This window comes from Manis javanica, chromosome 4, assembly GCF_040802235.1.
Source record: "Manis javanica isolate MJ-LG chromosome 4, MJ_LKY, whole genome shotgun sequence".
NCBI lineage: Eukaryota > Metazoa > Chordata > Mammalia > Pholidota > Manidae > Manis > Manis javanica.
In genome coordinates this window covers 131,883,242-131,904,285 of record NC_133159.1, presented here as the reverse complement: position 1 = coordinate 131,904,285, position 21,044 = coordinate 131,883,242, and the positions used below count along the sequence as shown (strand labels likewise).

Below are 21,044 nucleotides of genomic sequence, written 5' to 3'. Positions count from 1 at the left end.
CCAGCTGCCTCTAAGTCCTTCTCTTAGCCCCATGATCTTCAGTGACTCCCACCTTGCCACAGAAATCATTTGAACTTGGAGATGCTGGGAACTACAGAGTGCTGTAGAGACCCGGCCCTTTCCCTTGGTGCCTGGTGTCTCTGTTCCAAGGCATCTGCAGGTTTAAGGTGTTTATGTCCTGTACAGGATCCCTGCCCAAAATCTCATGAAGGTATTAGGAGATTCAGGGAAATATTTTTAAAACCTTTGGGTAAAGAAGATATGCATTAACAAGACTTGAAATAACCACCACTTAAAGGAAGATTGATAAATCTAACTACATCTTCTGTGTAATGGTGATTGAAACTAAGCATGCAATTAGTAATAATAACAGAGAACATTTATTAGGCATTTACAAAAAGGCCATTCACTGCTTTTTATATGCTTTATTTCATTTAATCTTCTCAAACACCTTATGAAGGAAGCACGACGATTACTATCGCCTTGTCTAGTTGATGAGGAGAGTTAAGGAATTTGTCAAGTTCACACAGCCAGGAAGTGGTGGGGTCAAGATGTGAACCCAGGTAGTTTAGTCCCGAATTTGCATTTTAAATCGTTAAAACAAATAGAAAGGACTGGGAGAAATTATTTTCAAACAACAAAGAGCCCAACAGAAATATGGGTAGAGGATGTGACCACAGGGACTTGCTGCCCAGCTTCACTGGGAACAATGCAGATTAACATCAGCCAGGCACCGTTTGTTTCTCAACCATTAAAGGAACAAGAATTAAATAACTGATCATATCAAATGTCAGCATGGGTGCTGGCATCTACTCCTGTGCGAGTGTAAATTGTTACAGCCTTTCTGGAGGCCTATTTTGGCAATAGCTATTAAAATTTTAAATGCCATTGACACCAAAGACCATTCTCTGTGGAGCATTAGATCGAACCTATTAAATTGCCGGTTTTGTAGGTCAAAACTGGCCTAATTTCTGCAATTGCATTAGGCTCAACCCAATACTAGGGCGGGTCGGGGGGGGGGGGTAGTGGGAGGGAATGAATTTGAGCTGTGACGAATCTGGATATTCATTGGGCTCAGGAAATGTCAATCATCTGTGCTCAATGAATGGCGACCCAGGCTCTGGGCGGGACCCTCCAAAGCCTTAAGGCCCTTCGAGGGCGGGACCGGGTGGAGAAGGCTTCCAGATTTTTTCCTCGCTGCCTGCAGGTTCTCAGAGGCAGCGGACACAGGTCTGCCTGTGGGTAGAGGAGATGTACTGAAGGAACAGAAGCAGTGAGGGTTCCCATCCATGTTGTACAGTCATGCAAAAACGTGGCAGTTTCTTTGTCTTCACAGAATAGTAACTGTCTTCAGTCATCCAGTCGCCAATTCATAAGAGTTTACTTTAAAAAAATGGTATAACTACAAACTGACAGTGTCAGGAATGTATTACCTACTTGGGGAAACCAGCACATTTCTAGCCTCCAGGAATCTCTGTGCTCATTCTAAACCATTCATCTGCTGGAGTAGGCCCAGGCAGGCCTTCCTTCCTTCCTGCACCCCATCCCCCGAGCAGGGGTGTGAGAGCAAAATCAGACCTGTCCTAACATCAGGCTTGCGGTGAGGGTTGGGGGATGGAAGGGGTGGGGGGATTGTGGGGAAGAGTGGGTGGAGGGGGTGGAGATAGTGGGATGGGGGGTTCAGGAGTCCCCTTAGAGATAGAGCACTGGCAGCCTAGCTCCCGTGCCAGCTGTGTGCCGGCTTCTATCTCACCTTTCCAGAGCTGTGGAGGGGTTGGACTGGTGCTCAGAGGTGGAGTCGGTAACCCAAGGCTTCACAGTGAGCAAGTAGCAGAGCTGGGACTTGAGCCCAGGCCCGGCCCTCTCACCCCCACTTCCCAGTACCCCTGACTGAGTAGGGACTGTGAGGTTCATGGTATCTTTTCCTCTTTCTGGCCTTCATCCACTGCCAAGGTGCTAGTTTGTGGCCCCTTCCGTGGGCCTGCTGGGGGGCAATGAGGGGATGCATGCTGCCCCCGTGTCTCTCCTCCAGTCTTCGTTGGCTGCCTGCTGCTGTCTGCACCTGTGTTTGGCTACCTGGGCGACCGACACAGCCGCAAAGCCACAATGAGCTTTGGGATCCTGCTGTGGTCAGGAGCAGGCCTTTCCAGCTCCTTCATCTCTCCCCAGGTAGGTGCCCTCACCCCTGCACAGGCCCCCAGGGATCTCCCCGCATTGGGCCCCCCACCCACACCCCCTTGCACTCCACTGCACTCCACTGCAGGCCCCAGGCTGACTGGGGGATATTTCAGGGCTGGGAGAGGAGACCGTTAGACTTTCTTAACTCTCATGCACCTCCCACCGCCTCCCGAGGTTTCATTTCTGCCGGACTCTGCTGGGGGTGGGGGCGGGGGTAACAGCTACTTTCTGGTGGAACTGGTCTGGGTAGCAAGGCCATACCAGGAAATGGTCTCCTCTGGGCCTGGGGGCAGGCAGTGGCTGCAGGCACCAGCAGGGGGCACCCATGTGATATTGGGAAACAAGGCTGGGAGGATAGTGAGGTGTCTGGAGTCCCTATCCCCTCTTCCTCCCCTGGGGGCACGTGTCACCAGGTGCTCTCAGCTTCCTGACGAATCCTTTGGCTCCTTGTCCCATGGGTCATTTCTGTAACTCACTGTGGTCTCCTGCCTGCTGCCCAGTATTCCTGGCTCTTCTTCCTGTCCCGGGGAGTCGTGGGCACTGGCACGGCCAGCTACTCCACCATTGCGCCCACTGTCTTGGGTGACCTCTTCGTGAGGGACCAGCGGACCCGGGTGCTGGCCATCTTCTACATCTTTATACCTGTTGGAAGGTTGGTATCACCCCAGGTCTTCCTTTGGCAGTAAACTGAGGTCAAAGGAGTCAGAACAGGGGCCGGGCCAGGGGTAGGAGACATCAGACAGGAGGGATGGCATTTGAATTCCAACTCCACCCCTTCCTAACCATGTCACTCTACCTCTGAACCTCAGTTTCCTCATCTGTAAATGGGGGCAATAACACTGACCAATGGGCTGTGGTGAGGATTAGAGGAACAAAGATGCTTCCTACAGGCTGGTACACTCCCGCAGGGTGAGCATGAGCAGCCCGGCAGTGTGGCTCGCTCAGGGAGGGGCTGGCTCTGGGGGGTGGGGCAGGCAAGTGTGTAGGGCTGGCCAGGCACCCCACAGTGGGGTAGGAAAGAGTGGGGTTTGCAGGCAGGCCCCTGAGCTCTGACCCCAGTTTCCTGAAATCGCCTGACCCAGGGAGGGCTGAGCCTTGGGTGAGCAGGCCATCCTCATAAAGGGAGATGCTGGGGATGGGCCGAGAGCCAGAAGTCACCGGTGACTTGACCAAGGGCAGTGGACATCTGGACCTCACATGGCTCACTTTTCCCTATGAAAGAGCTATGAGCTGCAGAGAGCTGACTCCCTGGGGTGGAGGCACCCCAGCTCAGGCTGCCTTGGGGCTGTGAGCCTGCCTCCCTTCCCTCACTGGCTGTTCCCCTTGCCCCTCTGTCACAGTGGTCTGGGCTATGTGCTGGGATCGGCTGTGACAGCGCTGACTGGGAACTGGCACTGGGCCCTCCGAGTGAGTCCAGCTTCCTTTTCTTCCCTCTGGTTCCCTCCCTGGACCGATAGGGACTTCCCAGCCTTGAGTGGCCTAGGCCACTTGGTACAGTACCTGGCGCCACGGGGGGTGGTCAGCTTCAGACATCAGGGGCCTCAAACGGAACATGGAGCATGGAAGTCGTGGCCCTGGGTTCAAGTGCCGGCTGTGCAGTTTGCTGGCTGTGTGATTTCAGGCAAGTCACCTCCCTCTTTGGAGCCTCACTTCGCCCATCTGTGAAGTGGGCCAAGTAAATGCTACCTTATGGAATCTTAAGGATTAATGAGACAAAGAATGGAACGATACTAGGGCAGGACTGGCGTGGCAGGTGGAAGCATGGGCCGGGAAAAGGGACAATTATTGGAGCAGCAAGTACTCAATAGGCAGGGCCAGTGTAGTCAGGGCTCTAGTTCTCAACACGTCTGGCTCACTGATCTCAGTAAAGTAGTGTCTGTACTGGACAGACAGGTATTAAATCAGATCTCGAGGGACCCCACTCCTTAGAGAGGCTGTATGTGCTCTCAGTGTGAGGGGTTGAGAAACAGGAGGATGTCAAGCTCTGTATATAACCAGCACCCAGGAAATGGGCCCCCATGCTCCCACCCCCAGGCACAGAGCATCCCAAAAGCCTGGACCCCAGAGTTCAACCACCTGGGTCACAGGAGAGTGTGGCCTTGAGCTTCCTGGGCCCTCCTGTCCCCAGATCATGCCCTGCCTGGAAGCTGTGGCCTTGATCCTGCTTATCACGCTGGTTCCAGACCCACCCCGGGGGGCTGCTGAGAAGCAGGGGAATGTGGCCATGGGGGGCCTGAGGAGGAGCAGCTGGTGCGAGGATGTCAGATACCTGGGAAAAAAGTGAGTTCCCTGCTCATGCCTGCATGCCACTAAACCCCAGCATGACTGACCCCCTCTCTTTACCTCCAGGAAGCCTCCCTGAATGTCCCACCCTTACTTGGAGGCTCCCTTTGCCTTACCCTGTGACAGATACCCGCTGGGATGGGGGGAGGCAACATGAGCTCCAGCCTTGGGTCTGCCCCTGCTTTATCCCCAAGCACGCCGAGACTTAGAGCCTCGCTTCCCTAATTTATTCAATGGCCATAATTCTCCAGCCTTGCCCGCTTCTCAGGGTTGCTGGGAAGATGCCAGAATTAACCACTTACCTCTCTAAGCCTCATGGGCATGCATCCATCCCCTGTTCCAGGCATGGTGGGGGGCAGACAGGAGTCCACTGCACTCCCAGGCCTCACGATAGACCAAAATGTGGGGCACAGACAGGCCCCAGCTATCTCTGTTGCAGGGCCATGAGGCCAGTGGAGGCACTCAGAGGAACGTGGGGGCAGCAGGGAAGCTTCCTGGAGAATGCGATGCTGGATTTGGGCCTCTCAGGTTGGGGAGAGCTGGTCCTGCAGAGCGGAGGGTGGGAGGTACAGCATGAGTAAAGGCCTGGAGGTGGGGTGTGCAGCGATCTTGGGGAGAGTTGGGGAGGATCTGAAGCCTGGAGCCCACCTGAATGCTCCCATGACCTGAGTGCCCAGGAGGGGAGTGGCCAGAGCAGACAGGCCCCTGCACCCCAGCCCCCTCCTGGCCTCAGCCAGGCACTTTCTCTTGCAGCTGGAGTTTTGTGTGGTCAACCCTTGGAGTGACAGCCATGGCCTTTGTGACAGGAGCTCTGGGCTTCTGGGCCCCCAAGTTTCTGTTTGAGGCCCGTGTGGTACATGGGCTGCAGCTTCCCTGCTTCCAGGAGCCCTGCAATAGCCAGGACAGGTGAGGGGTCTGCAGGGGGCCCTGGGCACCTGGCCCAGGTCAGGGGGGCTCTTGGCGGGAAAGTTCTCAGGAGGTTCTGAGCCCCAAAATGCAGTCTCTCTGTGCACATGGTGCTTGGTGAGGACACCAGGACTTGGGACCCAGCTGGTGGGCAGCAGGCTGGTTTTAGCTGTGGGTGCTTACAGGCACTCCCTTGTCCTCTCAGGGGCCCAGTTCCTGTCTTCTCACTTGGGCTGCTGTGGGGACCAAAAGGCACTGCGGTGAGAGGCTGAGGCTTCTGTGGGGCCCGTGGGATGGTGGCCCTTCCTCCCAATGGCCCCATAGAGTGAGGTCATCCCGTTTTACGGATAGCAGGTTGACACACTGGATGCCCTTCCTGCTCTGGCTCAGGCACTCTCACACACATTCACTTGTCCTCTGCCTCACCTGAGGCACTGGGAGTCCCAGCAAGTGGCTGGGGGCATTGGGAGGGGTGCAGAGCAAGCTGTGCAGAAAGCAGGCCCTCTGCCCTCAGGGCTGCCCCCTCACCCTGCTGGGCTCCTGCCCAGTCACCTGCCCGCCGTTTCCCAGGGACACAGGGGCCTCCTGATGGAGGAAGCACATCACAGTCCTCTCTCACCTGCTTTCTCCTCCTCCTTGAAACCCTCCATCCTAGTTTCCTCCTCCTCTCATGATTTTCAGTTTCCTTGCTGTCCCCCTCCTCCTCTCTGATCCTCAGAGTTCCCAGGGCTCCGGGCTCCAGGGGGCTTCAGGGACCCTGGTTCTCTGCTGGCAGCACCTGGATCACCCAGGCTAAGGGCTAGTAAGTTCAGCCCCCGGCCCCATTCCCCAGAGCTCCTTCTCCCTGCCTCCTCTCTCACCTCTGCCTCACTCTCTGATGCCCAAAGAGAGCTTCATGTGACCCCCAGGATGTCCCACGCCCTCTGACTTGTCTATGACTTTGCCCAGGATGTGCCCTGTGCTTGCAGCGTCCTTCCCTTTCCTCATTGTTACTTCTCAAGCTTTAGCTTCTGTTCAGACTCTATGCTGAGCATTTTACATGAAAAGGCCTCTGTGATTTCATAATAATGCACCAGGACCTTTGCAGCCCCAGTGGCTCCATGTTGTCCTTGGGACAAGCTCCCAGCCTACACAGCATGACTGGCCCCTGCTGACCAGTGTAACCTCCCCTCTCTATTATTCTTGTATTTCAAGTGAGGAGATGGAAAATGAGAGAGGTTAAGTGACTTGTCCAAGGTCACAGAATAACACGTTAGCAGAGCCAGGATTCAAGCTCCTCTGACTCCAAAGCTGGTGCTCTTCAGCTCCGTGTCCTGTGGCCTCTGGAGACTGCCTGTTACTGTTAATTGGCTTGAACATCTCCCCACCTAGTGAGGAGTGGCCTCCTGGCACACAGTGGGTGGTCAGAGACAGCCTCCAGTGAGTGAAGGAATGAGTGTGTGGACTGGGGTTGTGATGTTTGTCTTGGCTCTCCAGCCACATTCTCATCTCCCCAGAGGCAAAGACTGAGTCCTAAAAGTCCCCCACCAGCTTGAAAAAGTGGGGAAAAACCAAGACTGAACCCACTTCAGGCATTAACTGGCTGTGTATTCTCGGGCAAGTCACTTACCCTTTCCCCGCCTCCGCCTCCACCTCCACCTCAGCTTCTGCATAGAACCCCTGCACACAGCTGACATGGGAGTTTGTCAGTGTCCTTGGGCTGATGTAATGAATTACCAGTTTGGTAGCTTAAAACAACAGACATTTTTCTCATAGTTCTGGAGCCCAAAAGTCTAAAATGGTCTCACTGGGCCAAAATCAAGTTCAGCTGGGCCACACTTCCTCTGAAGGCCCTGGGGACTCTTCCAGCCGATTCCAGCAGCTGCTGGCATTCCTTGGCTTGTGGCTTGTCTCCCAGGCTGTACATCTGTGGTCACATTGCCTCCTCCTCTTGTGGCGAAAATCTCCCTCTGCTTTCCTCTTATAAGGACACTTTTTGTTGAATTTAGGGCCCACCCAAACCATGGAGGATAATCTTCTTATTTCAAGATCCTCCATGTAATCTTGCCTGCAAAGTCTGTTTTGCCACATAAAGTATATTCACAAGCTCCAGAGGTTCAGATGTAGACATCTTGGGGTGCCACTATTCGGCCTACCACAGAGTGGGTACACAGTCCCTGTGTTGGGGTTCTGCACAGACCTCAGCTATTAATACACCCTCTATGGTTAGGATAAGCCCAGGGTGAGGGTTGGGTGGGGGCAGGAAGCTGCAGGACACAGGATTGCACCTCAGCCAGAGGGAGAACTTGCAACACTCAGAGCTGGCGCAGATGGAAGGGGTGGGAGGGGGTAGTGAGCTTCCCAGTCCTGGGGGCATGTAAGCAGGAGTCGGACAGCTGCTTGCCAGCGGCACTGTGCAGAAGATCAGCAAAGAACCTGCAGGCCTTTCAGGATACTCCTGGCTCTGAGCGTGTGATTCTGGAAAGGCTCTGTGGGGGTTAGAGGGCTGGGTGGCTGGATATGCCTTCTGGCTGCACCTCCTGTTCAGGGGCCCTTGGGGAGTCCCCCTCACCCCCACCGCACACACACCGTCTACACGGCCTGTCTGAATAATCAGTCCTAAGTCTCACAGGAGTCTTGAGAACCTGCCAAGGTCAGCTCAGACTAGGACTCAGAGGTGGATAATACTCACCTGGGATTTGGGGTCACTTGACTGGGCTGAGCCAGAGCCTTGCACAGCTTGGAAAGCTGAACCTTTAAGCTGCCTTAAGGACATGCATGCCTAACCGGGTAAGCAGAGGCCTAGGAGGCCCGTGCTGACCAGTGATGGGCTTTGTGACCTTGGGTGGGTCCTTGTCCTCTCTGGGCTCTACACTCTCCTATAAACCAAGAGGATGGGGCAGCGGAATAAACCCATTGGTCCTTAGCCTGTGGGTGTGGGACTGGCATTTCACAGAAGTTGTTTAGAGAAGAGGTGTTTTTTTGTGACACTAAATTTGTCAGTAACCATGGTCTTGCATCTGTCAAGTTCTCATATCTTGGTGGTGAGCACAGAGCAGATGGCCATCCCACACACTTCTGGAAATGTTTGGGCCTGGAAAGGGACCCAGGCCAGGTGGAGAAGGGTGGATGGGGCAGTGGTGCTCCAGGCCAAGGGAACAGTGTGGGCCCAGGCAGGGAAGCTGGAGAGCATAGATGAGTTGAAGAGGTCCCAGTCACTGGTGTGAAGTGCGGGAGGGAGAAGGGAGGGGAGGTCACACTGGTCAGCAGGGGCCAGTCATGCTGTGCTGGCTGGGAGCTTGGCCCAGGGATAACATGGAGCCACTGGGGCTGCAAAGGTCCTGGTGCAAGTGACCTCTTGCACGCTGGTCAGTCTTTGAGCTTTAAAATGAGGCTTGGGAGGGCAGGAGGGACCTTACTCAAATCCTGGCTGTCACTTGGCCGCTGGTTATCTTGGTCTTACCTTTGTCAGCCTTGCCTGCCTGATCTGTCCACCTGGGCATTCAGGAGTGTTTCAGTGAGCTCATGTGCTCAACCTATATCTCTTGTGTTCCAGGCCCTATGCTCCTCGCATTGAGTCAGGAAAGCAAACCAAACCTGGCCTCTGTCTTCCAGGACTTCACAGGCCAGTGAATGACCTTAATGATAGAGACACAGAGGTACTATGGAAACAGAAGGGAGAGAAGGAGTCAGCAAAGAGACGGGGAAGGCATCTCCTAAAATGGGATATTTCTGATGAGTCTTAAAAGATGAGCAGGAGTTTGGTAGGTAGAAAAACTCATGGAGGGTGCCAGGTGGAGGAATACAAGTATGAAGCACGGACAACTAGTGTGGGGGCAGAGGAGGATGCAGTTGCAGATTAGGGTTGAGGCCAGCCAGGGACAGATCATGAAGGGTCATGTAAGCCGCAATGAGTTGGCATCAAACCCAGCGGGTGTTTGAGGGCTGGAAGAGAATTTTAGGCTGGGTGTGGGCAAGGGCATGGTCAAATCTGTATTTAGAAAGTACCCTTGGGAGCCTGTATGGAGGTTGTTCTGGAGAGACAGGTTTCCACAGGAAGGTGGTGTAAGAGGGGCCAAGTGGATCTGAAGTGGGTCCCCCAGTAGGTGGGAAAGGGAGTGACGTTAGGAGGGGGCTGCTTGAGGGGTGTTCAGAGACAGAGAGTGGAAGGGTGGGACTCAAGGAGGGGAGGTGTGTGCAAAGCCTGGGTAAGGGCTGGGTCCCATCACAGTAGCTCAGTAAGCAAATGTTTGCTTGTCTCCATTCGCATTAGTACTAGGGGCCAGAAGGTAGATAGGTTTGGGCCAGAGTGGGGTGGTAGAATTCAGATTTCTGGATGGGACAGTTTGGGGTGGTAAGAGGTTGGAAAGATCACTGGAGATGAGGTGTCCGGGGAACAGGTGCCAGGGTGCTGGGCAGATCACCCACATAGCCAGTGGCATCTCCAGGATAAGGCAGAAAAGGGGATGGGGCAGGGTAGAGGGAGTGCATGGGTCCCTGATAAAGGTCCAGAGGACCCAGGAACATTGTTTGGGACGTGGAAGGGCAAGAGGCCCACAGCCACGTTCCTGGTAAGTACTAGATCATGCACCCAGGGCAGGTGGCTGGATGTCTGTCCTGACTCCACCCAGATGACCAACCCCTCTCTGCTTTTTCCCATCAGCCTGATTTTTGGGGCACTGACCGTTGTGACTGGCATCATTGGGGTCATCCTGGGAGCAGAGGCTTCGAGGAGGTACAAGAAAGTCAACCCCCGGGCCGAGCCCCTCATCTGTGCCTCCAGCCTGCTTGTTGCAGCCCCCTGCCTCTACTTGGCTCTCACCCTGGCCCCAACCACCTTCCTGGCCTCCTATGTGAGTGAGGGCCCTTTTGGAGGTGGGCAGGGTAGGGTGGTAGGGAAGCCTGTTCCATACAAGCTTCCATTGTGTGTACATTATGCCTATCACTTCTTCTGGGTAGAGCTTGTTACCCCCATTTTACAGATGAGTAAACTGAGGCTTACAAAGAGTTACCCAGCTAGGAAGGGTAACTAACCTTTCTGGGATTCGAACCTAAGCCTTTCTGACTCCAAAGTGTGTCCTCTGAGCTCCTGGTTAATGCTTTGATTGCAGATAATGGGTCTTACGTATTCCTAGGACATGTCATAAGCCCAAGAGAAATAGGGCAATTGATTCCAGGTTACAGATGAGGAAAGTAAGGCCCAGATTGGCCATGGCCAGTATGGACACTGCTTTAAAGGGGACAATCACAATAATTTCACGTCTTCCTGATCTGTATCCTGTCACATCTCTCCACATGCCTCATGGGATATAGCAGCGACAAGCGCTCACACCTCCCAGCTTCGCTTGTGTTCATTTCCTTCCGCCAGGGCCACTGTTCCTCTCTTGTGGATCCTGAAATCCTCCTGCAAGACCCACCTCAAAGGCCGCCTCCTCTGCAAGCCTTCCCAGACTGTGTCATGCTCGTATCAGAATTGGGCCCAGCACACGTTTGGGCCACATCAGGCACTGTGGTGTGTGAGTAGGGCTGTATTCACACACATGCATTCACACATTCTCACATGTTTGTAGCAGTGGCCCTGGCTCCCCAAAGCCCCAGCCCTGACTGTACCACTCAGTGGGAAAAGGGCCCCTGGTTCTGGGAAGATGGCGCCTGTCTAGTCCCAGTCAGTGGGCTCCAGCTCCCCTCCCCTCCATCTCCTGGTGCCAAGGCCCTGGGGACCCACCACTTCAGACCAGATGCCCCAGCATGTGTGTGTGGGGTTCACCGAGCCAGCTGGACTCAGAAAGCAAATCAATAACAGGCGGGGCTCTGGGGCCCCCAGCATTTGCATCACCCCATTCCTTGAGGCAGGTGATATGGTCACCGCTGTCCTCACAGCTCCCTCTGCTCCTCTTCAGCTCTTGCTCTTCCAGCCCTTCCTGCTGGAGCCTGCTGCCCTGAGCAGGACCCTGTGGGGTCCCCCTCTTGGTGCCCTCAGCCCGCCCCCTCCCCATGCGCTGACCCCCTGGATGCACTCAGGTAGGACAGCGACCCCGCTGCTGCTCTGATCACTCTCCTGCTCCCAGACGACAGCACTGGGGGACCCCAGGCACGCCGTGTGTGAATGCCTCTCAGGAAGCCCTGGTCCAGGCAGGCCAGTGTCCTTGCCATGTACCACCCTCTCTGGGGGGTGTTGCCTGGAGCCCCTCACTCAGCTTTCTCACTTTTCAAACAGCTGGAGTTTCCAGTCCTCTATACAAGCTGGGAGGCCACCCAGGACGCTTCTCTCTCCAAGTCCTCAGGGTGTGGGTACTTCCCACCTGAGTCCTCAGCCTCAGTTGGGCTTCTGCTGAAATCCCTGGAGAACAGACAAGTGCTGTCAGTGTTCCCTTTCACACCTGCTCTTACTTAGTTCCCCTTGCCACTCCCTCATGGGGAAGGGTTTTTCTCATCCCCACTTGACAGATGGGAGAACTGAGGCCCAGACACAAACACACACAGTGAGACAGACAAAACTCCGGCTCAGCATCACAGACTCCAAAGTCTGTGTCCTTTATGCTGCACTTTCCCTTGTCACCCCTGTGGGAGAGAAACACAGCCTGGCATACACTAGGTGCTAATAAATGCCTTAGTGCCTAGTGGCTGAAGGAACAGAAGAGTGACTGGATTATCATCTCTAGCTGATGGGGGCTGAATGGGCCTGACCTTGCAGGCAGGCTGAGGCCCGGGCAGATGGAAGCTCCGTCAAAGCCCCGTCCCTATGTCGGCTGGGGCCCTAGACCCCCTGCCAGCTCTTCTTCTGCCATGGTCTTGCTTGTCTCTGGGAGGCATCTACTTGGCTGTGTTTCGGGGACACAGCTGTCCCCCCCATCCTGCAGCCTGGCACATCTCCAGAGCTGGATGGCTCATCTAGAAATGACTTTGTGTCTTGGCTTACAAAGCCAGCTGGAGAAACTTCTCTAGGCCTGCCCCGGTGGGTGAGGAGCTGACAGGCAAGGCAGCGGGCGGGGCCAGGATGCACCCATCCCCCTGTGCTGGGAAGCTGCTCCTCCCTGTGGCTCTTGGACCTGGCATGATATCCATGATGCTGATCCCCCATGGCCAGAATGCCAGCCTTCTAGAAGTGGTGCAATTCCTTCTGGACCTTCTGACCAGATCACCTCCATAGCTCTGTCTGTGCTTCTGAGGTCTGCCCTGATATTCTGACTTGAGATTCAGGCTCCAGCTCCTCCCCACGTCCACCAACACCATTATTAAAACCCTTACTACCTCCAAACCGGCCCTCTTCTCTCGGTCCCCTCCACCCTGTCCTGGCTTGTGTCTTGCCGTCTTTCTCCAGGACTGTTCTGGGAGCCATCTTCCTTGTCCCCTTGCCTTACTGCTTGTCCACCACCTCTGTTCTTCCAGAGTGACAGCACGGACCTTCCCTGCTCAGAAGCCTGGGCCTTGGCTCCTTGGTGCCTCTGGAACTAAGTCCAGCTTCTCCTCCCAGCATTCAAAGCCCCTCATGACCTGATAACCTTGGTAGCTGCATCCCCCATGCAAGTCCTGCCCCGGAGGTTCCCTCCTGATTCCCTGGACGTGCCCCATGCATCCCAGGTCCAGGCCCTCCTTTTGTTCCCTCTACCTCCACCCTACAAGGGTCCAGGCCTTCGAGGGCTGGCCTGAGCACCACCTCTCCGGAGCCTCCCCTGATTGCTGTGCCAGCCCATCTTCCCCCAGCCTTGGTGCCTCTCAGCACTGCCTCTTTGGCTCATGCTTACTTATGCTCTGACCCCTCTCCCAGCTGGGCCCAGACTGGTTCCAATCTTTCTCACCACTCCAGCATCAGGCACTTGGGGTGGGTGACTGGCTGTCGTCCACCATGCTTGCTAAGTGAATTGCTGAGTGACCAGCTATTTGCATTCATTCATTTATTCAACAAATATTTATCGAGCACCTATCAAATGGCATGCTGGTTTAAATGCCACAGATAGCGCAGTAGATAAAACAGACTAAAGTTTCTTTACCCTTAGGGAGCTTGCATTCTAGTTGCAGGACATGGACAACAAGCAAGGTATATATGAGTAAAATTCACAATACTTCAGATGATAATAAACGCTTAGGATATATAGATTGGAGAAGAGACCTGGGGAGTGTGTGGGTGCTGGGGGAGAGGACGGCAGCTTACATAGTGTAACCACAGAGGCCTCACTGAGAAGGGGTTGTTGAGTGAACACCTATAGAAGGTGAAGGAGTGAATTATGTGGTTCTTTAGGGGAATAGTGTTCCAGGCAGAGGAAGAGCAACTGTGAAGTCCCTGAAGCAGGAACATACCTGAAGGGACTGGGAAACTGCAAGAAGGACACTGTGGTTAGTGTGGAGTGAAGGGAGAGAGGGAGATGAAGACAGAGGTGATGGGGACCAGATCACAGAGTGCCTTGTGGGCACCAGCTGGAACTGTTTTACTGAGAGTGAGGCAGGGTTTTGTGTTGAGGAGTGGGAGCGCTCATGTATGGTTTTTGCATTTATTGAGATGATTAAGTGGTCTGTCCTTTATTTTATTGATATGGTCTATGACATGGATTGGTATGTGTGTGTTTAGCCAATCATGCATTCCTAGGAAAATCCTCTCTTGGTTGTGTTATAATCACTCTTATGTGTGGCTGAAATTGGCTTGCTAGTATTTTGTTGAGGATTTTTGCATCTCTATTCGTAAGAAATACTGGCTTGTGGTTTTCTTGTGATGTCTTTGTCTGGTTTTGGTATCAGGGTAATGGCCTCACAGAATGAGTTGACAAATGTTTCTTCCTCTTCTATTTTTTGGAAGTTTGTGAAAGGTCTGTGTTAATTCATCTTCAGATGTTTGTTGGAATTCACCAGTTGAAGCCATCTGGTTCTGGGATTTTGTTTGTGGGAAGTTTTTTGATTACTGATTCAATATTTACTTGTTATAGGTCAATTGAGACTTTTTATTTCTAAGTCCGTTTTGGTAGTTTGTGTCTTTCTAGGAATTTGCACATTTCCTATAGGTTATCTAATTTCTTGGCTGAAAATTGTTCATAGCATTCCCTTATAATCCTTTTAATTTCTGTAAGGTCAGTAGTAATTTCCCATTTCATTTTTGATTTAAGTAATTTGAGCCCTTGTCTCGGTCAGTTTCACTGAAGGTTTGACGATTTTGATGACAACTTTGGTTTTATTGATTTTCTCCATTGTTTTTCTATTATTGGCTTATGTTTAATAGAATCACTCTGGATTCTCTGTTGAGAATAGACTGGAGGGAGGGGCAAGGGAAGGAGTAGAGAAAAGAGTTAGACTACTGCCATAATCCAGGTGAGAGATGGTGGGGCTTGGGCCAGAGTGGCCGCAGTGGGAGTGGTGAGAAGTGGTTGGATTACAGATCTATTTTGAAGGTAGAGCTATTGGAATTTCCTGATGGATTCAGTGTGGGGTGTGAGAGAAAGAGGAGTCAAAGGTGAGTTCTAGGATATTGGCTTGGACAGCTGGAGGAGGGAGAGGCCATTAGTGGCATAGGAAAGTGTGCAGGAGCAGCCAATGTTTGGGGGTAAGATGATCAGTTGGTTTTGTGCTTTCTGAGTTTGGGGTGGAAGGCTGACAACCTAGTGGAGGTGTCGGTAGAGAGTTGGATACAGGAATCTGGAGTCCATGGGACATGAGATTGTCCTGGGTGGGAACTGGCTGTAGTTCACCATGAAGGATTGTCATTAGGTTTGGGGGGTCAGTATCAGAAAGGACATGAGGGTCAGGATCAGAGGGGTGTCCAAAGAGGCTAAGGAATCGTCTTCTGTTCAAAATAGCTTCAAAGTAGGAAGAGTTACTTGACTTTTCTACCCATTCCTCAGTCCATCCATGCCTTTGCCTTCTCAGAAACAAAATTCTTCCTGTACTTTCTCTCAAGTCCTGGGGAGATTGATAGGCCATAAGGGAAATTGATGAGGCTTCACGGGAAATGCATCTAAGTGTGAATATATTCAGTCTGTAGATATGAGTGCAGCTTTATGTGCACTTTGTGTGTATACATCTCTGGGTACCTGTCTAGTCATGCTATAACTATACTGCATGTACATGTATATTCATTTTATATATGCAAGATTGTGTGAGTGCATTCACATTCGCTGTTCTATTAGTACATGTCTGTGCATAAGCACATACATGCTGTGTATCAGGGCGAGCAGGTAGTTACATGGGATATGTGTGCACATGCGTGTCTGCAGCTAAGTGTAGCTTTTCTTCTACTGCTTTTGTGGCTGTAGCTGCATTGTGTGGGAAGGTGGGGTTTTGGCAACATTGTGTGCCTGCCACAAATTTTTGAGGTAGGGGCCAAGTTGTGCTGTATATTTCATGGCAAAGGGGTTTCCTGAACATATAAAGTCTGTTCTGGGACCTTCCCTGGGGGAACCTGTGCCCTGTGGTCCAAATGCAGGTGCAAAGAGTTCCATTTCTTCCCTCCTTCCAGTCCCCTTAGCAAAGGAAGTGGATTTCTTGGCTGTTAATTGGGATCCAGACATGCACAGCAGGTCTTGGCTCATACCCTCTTACTTGGCCTTCTTCCCAGAGCTGCTGCCCTTCAGAGGAGAAGGGGTTTGTACTCAGAGGAGGGACTGAGCCTATGGCAGAGGCTCCACCATTGCTGGCCTGATGGCCAGAGGACATGGCTGAATGTTGGCAATCTCCTCTTGGGTGGGCTTTGTGGTCCAGATGGAAGGGCAGGAGTGGGGGGATGGGAGTGAGAATGCATTGAGGCATCTGAAAGACCTGAACATTGTTCTTGCTCCTTCACTTACTAGCTACGTGAACTAGGGCAAGATCTTGACATTGCTGAGCCTCAATTGTCCTAGCCATAAAATGGGAGTGCTAGTACTTACCCCTTGGTTTCAGTGAGGCGCTAAATGAACTTCTGTGTCCTAGTTACTATGGATATGTAATGAAACTTAGTAGTTTAAAATAACAGAAACACTTACTGGGCTCACAAATTTGCAGGTTGGAGAAGATTTTGGAGTGGGGATATCATCTCTCTTTGCCACTTGGGGCTACTTGGGCAGGATGAGGGTAAGGGGCTGGTCATCAAAGGCTGGGAACCGTTTGTTGGCTGATGCTGGCTATTGGTTGAGACCTTAGCTGGAGCTTTTGGCTGGAGCATCTGCTGTGGCCTCTCCATGGGGCTGGGGCTTCCTCACAACATGGTGGCCGGCTTCCAAGGACTAGTGTCCTGAGGGAGCCAGGTGAAGCTGTATTGCCTTTTATGACCCACTCTTGAAAGTTATATAGCATCACTTTCGCATTCTGTTTTTGCTAGAGCCACAACTTCTTGCTCAGAATGGAGGGGAGAGAAATTGGATTCCTTCTTTTGATGGGGACTGACAGTGATCTGAAAGAGCATGTGAAAATATTGCTATTGCTGTTCTGGGTAAATACAGTCTGCCACAGTGCCCCGGGCTCCTCCTCTGTGCTCTGGGTCCTATTGACATCCAATGTTGTAGGGGAGCATCTGGGCCATAAGACCCCCACAAGTGTGGGCCATGCCCTCCAGGGGGTCTCAGGTGAGAAATCTGGGAGCAGAGTCTTGACCTCAAACCCCTGTTGGGCCTCATGGGCTGAGTTTGCAGAGGCCTTAAGAGGCTGAGCCGAGGCTGTGGTGAGGTGGCTGGGAGGCAGGTCCCATCCCAGCCAGGGTAAGCCGGAATGTTCACTGACTGATCAGTGTTTCCCAGGCACATCCTGCATGCCAGGCTCTAGGGATACAACATTGAGCAAAACAGGCACAAATATGTATGTAGTAAAATAAATGGTATGTTAGATGGGGATGAGTTCTGCAGAGAATAAACACAGGGGAAGGGGACAAGAAGAGGGACAGGGCAGTGTAAGGTGGTCAGGCAGGCCTTGCTGAGATGGTGACCCTTCAGTAGCAAGTGAGGGAAAGAGTCATGTGCGTATTGGATAGAGTGGGGAAGAGCCCTCCAGGCAGAGGGAACAGTAAATACAAAGGCCCTGAGGAAGAAACATGGCTGGTGTGTTTGAGGACATGTGGTTGGAATGGGTGAGCCAGGGAAGCGCAGAGAAGATGAAGTCAGAGGTCATGGCAGTGGGGGAGGAGATTGTGTAGGGCCCTGTATATATAAATGACTTTGGCTTCAAGTTTACGTGAAATGGGAAACTCTTAGAGGATTACTAGTGCAGAAGTAAAAAGATCTGACTTAACGGTTTGTACCAGTTATCTGTTGCTGTGTAACAAATCACCCTAAAACTTAGTGGCTTCAAACAATGATTTATGATTTCATATGATTCCTTGGGTCATCTGGATAGTTTCTCTGCTGGTTTCCCCTGTGCTCGCTCATGTCACTGCCCTCCCTGGAAGCCTGGGTGGGTGGGAATGTCCAAGCTGGCCTCCCTCATGTCTGGCTGTCGGTGGGGCCTCCTCAGTTCTCCACTAGGCCAAACTGGTCACTTACATGGCAGTCTCAGGGCAGTGTTTGGAGGAAGCAAAAGTGGAGGCTGTGAAGTGTCTAAAGGCCCAGACCAGGAATAGCACAGCATCACTTCGCCTTATTTTATTGATCAAAGCAATGTGAAAGACCAGCCCAGTTTCACCGTGGGAAGGGTCTATATCAGGGTGTGAATACTGAGAAGTATGATGAATTGGGGGCTATTTTGTGACTCCTTACCATGTGGTTTAACAGGGTCTTTCTGTCTGCTGTCCTTGTAATAGAATGAAAAGGCAGGGACAGAAAAGGGAAACTGATTAGGAGGCCTTTCAATAACATGACAAGAGATGGTTGTGGCTTGGACCACAGTGGTTATGGAAGAAGTGTGGAGAAGTGGTCAGATTCTGAGTCTATCTTGGAAATAGAATTGACAGGATTTCCTGACGTCTTGGGACTGACTGTACAGTGAGAGAAAGGGCGGAGTCCAGGTTGACTCCAATTTTTGGCCTGAGCAACTGAAAGCATGGAGTTGGCATTTACTAAGATGGAAAAGACTGAGGGAGGTGCAGGGATTGTTTTTGGAAGGGGTGGGATCAGGAATTCAACTTTAGAGGTGTTAAATCTGAGATGCCTCCTAGGACACTTGGCTGGGGATGTGAAGTGACACTTGGGTGTATATGAGTCTGGAGTTCAGGAGAGAGATCTAGGCTGGTTAGTTGAAGCCATGAGACTGAATGTGATCACCAAGGCAGTGAGTGTGGATAGGAAAGATAAGAGAGCCAAGGATTAAGCTCTGGGACACTCCACATGTCAGAGATGTGGCTGCGTTATGCCATCACAGTGAAATCAGGCACTGGGACCAACAGTTCAGTCTGCCCTATTTTTATTTGGGGGGAATTAAAAAACAAAACATAACAAAAGCAAAAGCAGAAAAACACAAAGAAAAAAATAATTATCCATATTCTCATCCCTCATAATGAACTACTCTTTAACATCTTAGCCTATTTGCTTCCATTTTCATTGTTTAGGTGACCATCATTCTATATGTGTCTCTCTTATGACAGACTTATGTTTTTAGAAATATTTTTATTAAACTGGAGTCATATGGTAGTGTAATTTTAAAAGCAGATTTTTTGAGATGTCATTTCAAATGCCATACAATTCCCTACCATATGGTATGTACACATGCCACTTAATGTGTACAGTTCAGTGTTTTTTAGTATATTCACAGAGTTGTGCAATCATCACATCACATCAACTTTAGAACATTTTCATATTCAGTATCAGTTACTCCCCATTTCTTCCCACCTACCCCTACCCAAGCCCCAGGTAACCACTAATCTACTTTCTGTCTATAGATTTGCCTATTCTGGATATCTCATATAAATGGGATCATATAACATGTTTAATTAATTTATATGGATTTAAATACGTTCAGTGCTCATTATCAGTCTGTTACTTAGGTCTTCTACCCCTCAGTTCTCTATTTTGCTTCAAGTCCTAACTGGGTAGATTTTGTGGTTAACTAGTTTTTATATCCCCCCACTTCCCCCGAAAATAGAGATCGTATTCCTTTGGCTCATTCATGTTCGAGATTGTCTTCTCTTTGATCCTTTACTTGAATAACATTTAACTGGGTATCATGTTCTTGCCTCACATTTTCTTTCCCTCATTACTTTGCAAACATTTGTTCTGTTGTCTTTTGGGATCACATGTTGCTATGGAAAATAAAGTTAACCTCATTTTTACAATATCCTTAATGTTGATTCACTTTTTCCATTTGGATACCTGAAAATTTCATTTTTTCTTCTGGAAATTCAGTATCTTAGTGTATTAGTTATCTCTTGCTGTGTAACAAATTATTCCAAAATTTAACAGTTTAAGACAACACACATTTATTATCTCACAGTTTCTGTGGGTCAGGAATCCAGGCAGAGCTTAGTTGGGTCTGCTGTCATGGTCTCTTGAGGGCTGCAATCAAGATGTTGGCCGAGGGTCTGTGGTTTCATCTGAAGATTCAGCTGGGGAGGGATGATCCGCTTCCAAGCTCAGTGGCTGTTGACAGTATTCAGATCCTTGTTGTTCTTGGATTGGGGGCCTCAGTTCCTCACTGGCTGTTAGCCAGAGTCTGCTCTCAGTTTCTTGCTCTGTGGGCCTCTTTTATATTGCAGCTTGCTTCTTCAAAGCATGCAGGATGAGAAGACAATAGAGGAGTCTTAAGAAGGGTGTCACAGGTTTTTCTCTCCTAATCACATAAGTGGTATCCCATCACTTTTGCCATATTCTACTCATTAGAAGCATATACTAGGTCCAGCCCACACTCAAGGGAAGGGGATCACACAAAGGTGAGAATACAAGGGGAGGGGATCTCTGAAGCCATGTTGGAAACTGATTACCACAGCTAGGATATGTCTCAGTGCTAAATATTCCATATCACATCAAAATTTCTTCATAACACTATTCTTATCTGCTGGATCAGTACTGAGTAGCCTCCTTCCTCATTTTATCTCTTTGACTATTTCATATGTTTCTTTATTTGTTGGTTTCTTTTTGCTTGTGTTGGATCATCTTCAGGACTGGGACTATGGTACAGTAAGTAAGGCACCAGGGTACCAAATTTAAGGAGGCACTCACTCTTAGGTACTGACCCTGCCCTTGTGCACCCATGAGAGTGAGCTCTTCTTTAGATCTGCTGCCCTGGGTGCCTTGCTTGCTGCACCCTAGTGCCAGCCCTGATCATCTTTGTCTGTCTTCCATATCATTTACTTCTCTCTAAATGTGTTATTCTCTTTGTCTTTTTTAAAACCTCATCAGTCAGTGATACTTTATCAAGTCTTTTCTCTATATCAGTAATTCTACTTTCATGGATGTCTGTTGTTTCCAGCTACTTTAAATTTATTAGTTCTGTAATAATGTTGTTTGTCCTCCCATCCCCTGCCCCCATTTTTGTCCTTAGGTCTGTGATATCCCTTTATATTGCAACCTATTGGATGTCCATTTTATCTTTGAGCTTTCTTTATTGAATTATATTCAATAGTTTGAAGCAATTATAAAGAATTCCTTTTGTTCCTTTTCTTTTCATCTCTCTTCCAGGTTGGGTTCTTTTTTCTTCCTTCCCACCTTTCTCCCTGTGTCTTTCTCTTCCTTCCTTCCCTCTCTTCCCTTCCCTTCCTTCCCTCCCTTTTTCTTCCCCCTCCCTTCCTCCATCCCTCTCTCCCTTCCTTCTTTGACCTTAGCCCTCTCCCTCTCCCTTATCTTTCCATATGTTTGCATAAGTCACATGCTGAATGC

General features: G+C 50.8%; 1 protein-coding gene across 9 annotated transcripts in view; it reads left to right on the top strand.

The window, feature by feature from the left end:
• SPNS3 (SPNS lysolipid transporter 3, sphingosine-1-phosphate (putative)) overlaps positions 1-21,044 on the top strand; it is a 40,379-nt gene that overhangs the window by 6,523 nt on the left and 12,812 nt on the right. For 7 of the 9 annotated variants that reach the window (XR_001852324.3, XM_017655014.3, XM_017655015.3 and 4 more), the window contains exons 3-8: positions 2,033-2,169; positions 2,679-2,830; positions 3,519-3,585; positions 4,307-4,458; positions 5,215-5,367; positions 10,010-10,199. Coding sequence is in view for 8 of the 9 variants with exons in the window: in XM_017655014.3 (XP_017510503.1) it covers positions 2,033-2,169; positions 2,679-2,830; positions 3,519-3,585; positions 4,307-4,458; positions 5,215-5,367; positions 10,010-10,199 (851 nt within the window). In the remaining variant the exon portion in view is untranslated. Of the gene's footprint in view, positions 1-2,032; positions 2,170-2,678; positions 2,831-3,518; positions 3,586-4,306; positions 4,459-5,214; positions 5,368-10,009; positions 10,200-10,714; positions 11,401-21,044 lie in introns of those variants that run through there. The other 2 variants (XM_037027053.2, XM_073234987.1) reach the window with 2 other exon arrangements.